This window comes from Euprymna scolopes, chromosome 6, assembly GCF_053919585.1.
Source record: "Euprymna scolopes isolate OS-2025 chromosome 6, ASM5391958v1, whole genome shotgun sequence".
In the NCBI taxonomy this organism is placed as follows: Eukaryota; Metazoa; Mollusca; class Cephalopoda; order Sepiida; family Sepiolidae; genus Euprymna; species Euprymna scolopes.
In genome coordinates this window covers 124,657,517-124,664,634 of record NC_136487.1, presented here as the reverse complement: position 1 = coordinate 124,664,634, position 7,118 = coordinate 124,657,517, and the positions used below count along the sequence as shown (strand labels likewise).

Genomic DNA, 7,118 nt, shown 5'->3' with positions numbered 1-7,118 from the left:
GCCATTCTTAACATGGGGAGGGTGTTTTGTACCTATTCTCTACTTTAACCTTACAATTGAATAAAAAACACATTAAACTTTAATTAAACTTAGAAATACGATTTAAAATATAGCGCGGATCATAAGTGCACTAGCACCTATTTTTTTATTAATAAATGTTTAGTAATTATTTTTCTTTTAATATTCATAAACAGTAAAAACGTCGTCATTTAAAAAGAAAATGCTATTTAAAAAAGAAAAGAAAAAGTCGATAAAAGTGACATATAAACAGTAAAACAGTAAAAAAAGGTTGATAAAAGTGATTAAAAACAAAGGCGATAAAAGTGAGATACTATTAATAAATGTGTAGTAATCTATATATTAATATGCTTGCCGTACGGTGTCACGTCATCATCATCGCAAACATTAATTAATGAAACGCGTCATCATCATCGCAAACATTAATTGATGTGAATTATCTCCCTTTATTGTCCAATCTTTATTAGTTAAAAATCATTAAACCCTTTTATTTCCCAAAACTTCCTGAACAAAAAAAAAAAAAAAGAAAAAAAGATATATATATATATGAACTGTCTATTTATGGTTCCGGATTATTTTAAAGACAATTATGCATAGAAGGTATCGTTCCACAGTTTAAATAGTATAGTATTTTACTTACATTTTTAACGATGTCTTCTGTAGTACAAAACGCTTATTCTATTTTATTCAGTAATAAATATATTTTTTACATTTAACGCTACGAGTTCGTTTTTTTTTTTGTTTACTGTGCCACTTTATCTTTTTTTTTATTTACTTTTGAGTGAGCCTTACATAACAAAAAATATGTTTAGAAATAAATGTTACAAAAGTCAAGAATGACTTTATTAAATAAATCACCAAAGTCACCATTCGCAAATACACTGAGTAACACAGAGTCAAAACATATTTTACGTTTTGTTCTGTTTTGCTTTTGTTTTACGGCATATCAATCCTTTTTCGTGATATTTAATGCCGAAGCGAGTAATTTTGTAACATTTATACATCTTCATATTGTTTACATAGTTATTACTTATGTTTTGTTCGTTTTATTTTGCTTCTTTTACAGGCAGTCATCATCTTCTAATGCCTACCGACAGAGCATACATATTTAAATACTATAAAAATGGACACAACAATTTTTTTAATATGAAATAAAACACTTTGTTTCATTACTTACGATTTAATTTATTTAAAGAAATATTTATTTCCTATTTAAAGATTTTCGGTATATTTTATTTAACTAAAGAATTTTTCCATTATTTTTATTACATTGTTAGGTAAAGTTTCAGAATAGTTAACCCCCCCCTATCCATATTAAGAATGGCTTTCAGCATGATTCTTACAATAGCGGTATCAAAGATTTTTTTTCCTTATTTTAAAACAAATTATTAAAAAAAGATACAAGACCATTAAATTTTTTTCATTAAATCGCTATTTAGGTGAAGGTTCAAAATAGTTAACCCTTCTCCCCATAACCGTTTTTTTATGAAGTAAAATACTTTGTTTCAATAATTATGGTTTAAATAAATATTTATTCCTTATTAAAAGATTTACAGTATATTTTATTTAATTGAAATCTATATCAATAATTCGACTTAAAAAATATTTGTGAATTTCCAAATCTTCATTGAATAAAATTCAAAATAAATAGAAAAGTCTATTGCATATGTAAAAGTTGACGGTTGCTTATCTAACTTCATTAAAAGCTATCAAAGTCAACCAAGAGCTGCTCAATATTCTGGCTTAATGGATCATTTAGCAAGGAATGAAGATGGTTATTCTGGTCTACCAGTTATTCTACCATCTACATTTACAGGAAGTCCTAGGAATCTACAACAGCTTTATCAAGATGCAATGGCAGTTTTCTGTGTCCTATTCATTACTCACACGTGTAATCCAAAATGTCCTGAAATATTAAACAACTTGGGGTCATCAGAACTTTCACAAAATCGATGTCAACAATGTCACAGTTTTTTTAAATTCACAGTCTGACTCCCAAGAACCTGCTGACTGACCACTATTCTCACTCCAAGCAGCTGATCGATGTCCCTGTCACCGCCTCAATCACACCAGCACTTCCTGACAATATCAACAGCATCAGTTACGATCGCATTGATCTTAAATAAAAGTTTAAACTAAAGTTCTTTCTTTGTTCTACTTGCTTCCATACGTTCATTTTTGTAATATAGCAATAAGGAATTTCTTACTGGTGTGTTTTAAAAGATTTTAACTACCGGGGAATTTCCACGGGTCCTGCTAGTTTCTTTTATTTCAATATTCATAAACAGTAAAACTTATAAAAAGTCGATAAAAATTCATGATCGTTTAGTTACTATGGCAACTAAAACATGTCCTTTGCTCATGCGTAGGGAGAAGTCAGTGTTTTTTTATGGTGTTCGGCAGGGAACTCAAATCGCGACCAGTACCAGACAATTTTTTCTTCGAATTTTAAATTTTCCGTCAATGAAAAAAAATTTTTTTTTTTTTTTTAATTCTGTTCTGGAAAAAGAAAAAAGTCTTTCCGACATTACCCCCCCCCCTCCCCTCGGAGTGCTTTTCGGTACTTAATGACGAGTGTGGACCCTGCGCAAACATTGGTCTATTTAACCATGAAAAACTTTTTCAGGCCAAAATAAATTTTTAAAAAAGCCCCCAAAATTGCCAAATTGATTTTAAACTCCAAATTAATCGAGCGTGTTTTCCGTTTCGACTTTTTTTTTTTTTTTTTTTTTTTTGAGTAAATTTCATTCATACTTTTATTTTGTGCTTGTTTTATTTCATTTTAAATTTATTTTAATTCATTTTAAATTCATTTTCATTTTAATTCATTTTAAATTTATTTTCATTTTAATCCATTTTAAATTTATTTTTATATTAATTGGCTAACTTTGTTATTTTATTTTCATTTTAAATTCATTTTTATTTTATCCAAATATTTTTTGTACATTTGTAAATAGTTGCGTAAGCATTTTTTTTATTATAAATGTACAAAAAATATTTGGATAAAATAAAATAAAAATGAAATAAAATAAATTGAAAATGAAATAAAATAAAAAATAAATTTAAAATGAAATAAAATAAAATAAAAACAAGCACAAAATAAAAGTATGAATGAAATTTACTCAAAGAAAAAAAGTCAAAACAGATTAATTTAGAGTTTAAAATCAATTTGGCATTTTCTTTGGCTTTTTAAAAAAATTATTTTGGCCTGAAAAAGTTTTTCATGGCTAAATAGACCAATGTTTGCACAGGGTCCACACTCGTCATAAAGTACTTGCTTTTCTTCTTTTTCATATAAGTTCCCACCAGATTCCTACGCCATGTGAAAAGGCAGTTTGTTACGTAAAGGCACAATCAATAACCGATGTTTGTTACCGCGCGCTCGCGCGTAGCGTAAACGGAAAGTAGTTCGTGGGTTCAGGGGTTAATACCATGCAAACGGTAAATTTGCCCCGGGTTTGATTATCAGATTCGTTGACAGCGACCTCGATTACCCCTAAAAAACACACACAAATTAGAGTGGTCGGTGTTCTGTTGTCGTATCTGAATATTTACCTTTTTTTTTTTAATGTCAATTTAGTACCCGAAACTCAGACAATTTCAGTATCGAAATTTCTCAACTACCAAATTTGTTTTAAAATTACGACGTTAAGGACAATTCGAAATTAATATTTTTTGATAATCATCGCGTACACGACGACGTAAAATATAATTAACGGGGAGGGGGAGATGTTAGAAATAAACAAACAAATGAAGTAGAACTCTTCTCGTTTGTAACCTTCAAAAGTGAAAAAGAGTTATCGCCCCTGATATTATCTATGTTTTCAACGGAAGTTTTTAAGGGACGTTTCATTATTTCATTTTGATTATACAAAAAACAAAAAGAAAGTAAAAGGAACAAGTTATCGGCCCAGTTACCAATCAATAATGTTTACTTTATGAAAAGCTCAGTATCGGAAAACGAGGCATCGGATACCAAAGCAAATACCGAAATCACTGAATAATCATATAATATAATAGTCGCCCCCTTTCCAAGATGGTGTCGGAAGAGGAGTCGATATCAAAATTCACCGATGAAAAATGGATTCATAACATTTTCAAGTCCCTTCAAGAACAAAGAGAGATCTGCCGTTTCTGTGATGTTATTTTGAAGGTCTGTGGTGAAGAGATCTTTGTCCACAGTAATGTGTTGGCTGCTGCCAGCCCGTATTTCGCCTCTTTTCTCGGCACCTTACAGGATCTCCCTCGCGCTTTCTCCCAGAAGTTACCCCAGATTATCGAGATACACATCGAAGGGTCCAATGAGTCTAAAATCGGTTACGGCTTGGCCGTCCGTAAGCTGGTGGACTTTATGTACACCAGCTGTATTCAGATCACGCCCAGCGTGATAACGCAAGTGTCGGAGATCGCCAAGATCATGCAGTTGGATACGATCATTGAAATCTGTGAAAAGTTTCGAAATGTACAGTCGAAGAAGATAATAACGGTGTCGGGCAACTGCGGGGAGCTTTCGACCCCGACTACTGTCGATAAAAAAAATGTATCACATATGAAACTGGACGATCACACTTATGGTATTCATGATGTCGGTGTCTCCATCAACCCCGAATTGTCGGTTGAGAAGGAAAAAGAGGAGATAAACAACGATCTGAGGACGCAAGCCCAAATATGTAACCCTTCTGCTTCTAGTGTTGATTCACAAAACGAAGACACAAAGCCACCCAGAAACGATGATCTGGATAGAACCCCTTCCTCTGTCGAAGCTTCTGATATAAACAGTGAACAAATGCTTGTTGAATCCATGGGTCGACTACTTAACGAGGAAGAAAGGGATACGGATATGATTACTACTGACGAAGTACCAGCTGCTATAGCGAAAAAAGAAGAGATCACAGACCCTGCTGATATATTGACGGAACCACAGCCATTGATATCAGCTCCTTCTGAACAAGCCGCTGTGTCAGTTGATACTAAATCTGAGCCCGCAGAAGGTGTTGTCATTGTCACGTTAAAGAGTGAAGAGTCATCCTATTCTGATTCTGTAGAAGGTCACCCTGTGAAAGGGGCATCTGACCAGTGTTCGGGAGCAGTTCGTTCCAGTTTACGAACTCGTATAGGTAAGAAGACTACAAAGGATCACTCTTACCACAAAAAAAAGGTTAAGGTAAAATCTAGGGTTGCTACAACTATCACAAACAACAATAACAACACCAGCAATAACATTAATGAACAAACACAAAATAATGACTCTGCTACAGAAATTACAGACGTAGTTAAAGTGTATATATGTGAAGAATGCTTATATAGTACATATAACTCCAACCATTATAAACATCATAAAAAAACCCACCGGTACTCTAAGTATAGCTGTGATAAGTGTGATTACAAAGCAAGCTGGTTGAAAGCTTTGAACGACCATAAACGTGGCCACTTACATGCAGAGCTCCAGTGTAGCTACTGCACATACAAAGCAACTACTAGTGAGGACTTGACAGAGCACTTGTTACGGCACAGTGGGGAGCTCCCATACTTCTGTTCCGCATGTGATATGAAATTTAAAACCCGAACACAGCTCAATCAGCACATACCAAAGCATTCCAACGAGAGGCCGTTTGTCTGTACAAAATGCTTTGTGGGTTTCAAGTGGAAACATGCCCTTAAAAACCACATGGTCGTCCACAGCGAGAACAAGGATTACCTGTGTGATATATGCGGGTATGCAACTGCCCACAGGAGCCAACTGAAGAACCACCGCCTGATCCATACCGGAGAGACCTTGAAGTGTTCCATTGAGGGCTGCACTTTCCAGGCCCTTAAACAACTGAACCTTAAACACCATATGCTGACACACACGAACGATAAACCTCATGTGTGCTCCGTGTGCAACCAGAATTTCTCGCTGATAAAGAATTTGCGACGCCACATGTTACTCCACACCGACAGTCGGCCCTATGTGTGTGAGCACTGCTCGTTTAAGTCGACCCGTTATGACAAACTGAAGGAGCACCTGCTTAAGCAGCACAACATTGGGGAGCAACCCAGCAAAAGGCAACGCATTTCTGATTATCAAGTATCGAGTGAAAATCTCATGCAAGAGTCGACTGCGGAATTAGACGAAAGCACTTTGCAAACAATAGTCGTAGCAGAAAATGGAGCCGATACCATATCGGGTGCAACGACACAAATTGTTATTGCCTCATCCGATAATTTACAAGTACCAATTGCTATAACTCGGGTCAATAGTGACGGCTACACGGAAATTGCATACCCCACTTTTCAATACATGTAAAAAAAAAAAAAAAGGCTTCTTATCCAGAATTCCCCCATATTAGAACAACAAAAATAAAGAATTTTTTTTTAATGATGTATGTACTTGTGATGAAACAAAAATATTTTCCAAAACTTTATCAAGTAGTTTTATTTTTATAAAAAAAAATCATTCTTATTTTCAGTGATAAAGGGGAAGTTTTAGGCATTGCAAGAAAAATCTTGCAAGTTTGAATTATTGAGTTATTTCCCTTTGTTTCTTTTTTTTTTTTTTCTAAATTGTGGACATGGCAGTCGCTCCTTTGTTACTCATAAAATTTGATTTTCTTGTTTAAAAATAAAACTAATCGATCAATTTATGTCAATTTTGGAATATGATATTTTCATTTTGTCACGGGTACATACATTATACAGATTTTTCTACATTGTTTGTTTCTTAATATAGGGTGAATTCTGAGCAAGAACTAAAAAATTGTTTTAAACCTCTTTCTTGACTCGTCTATCATTTGATGGTGAAACATTCACGGAAGTTGATAACCATGATGTGCACTCACTCATTGCAACCAGAAGCTCCAATCCTGAGAGGCCAGTATCCCTCTCCATAAAAGATCTATCCAGTCTCTTATTTTTATATTTTTTTAAAATGGCTTGTTCAAATTTGGAATATGACAAATATAGTCTTTAAGTTGGCAAGCTCTCGAATCGTTTTGTGGCAAAATGATATTGTGTAAACTGGAAATTATTTATTTATTGTTATAATTATTATGTGTGAATATATATTTTTTAAATTCTGTGAATTTAAAAAAATAAAAGAGTAATCACCAGAAATTATT

The 7,118-nt window shown here is 33.6% G+C and overlaps 1 protein-coding gene across 1 annotated transcript; it reads left to right on the top strand.

Moving 5' to 3' along the window:
- Positions 1-2,735: 2,735 nt before the first annotated feature.
- LOC145277930 (uncharacterized) lies at positions 2,736-7,118 on the top strand. The gene has a single exon (XM_080130005.1). It carries the CDS (start codon positions 4,055-4,057, stop codon positions 6,305-6,307), a length of 2,253 nt encoding a protein of 750 aa, XP_079986131.1. The 5' UTR covers positions 2,736-4,054; the 3' UTR covers positions 6,308-7,118.

Bases quoted from the DNA above. Each gene is read 5' to 3' on its own strand.
- LOC145277930 (XM_080130005.1), top strand. From the start codon at position 4,055: ATGGTGTCGGAAGAGGAGTCGATATCAAAATTCACCGATGAAAAATGG.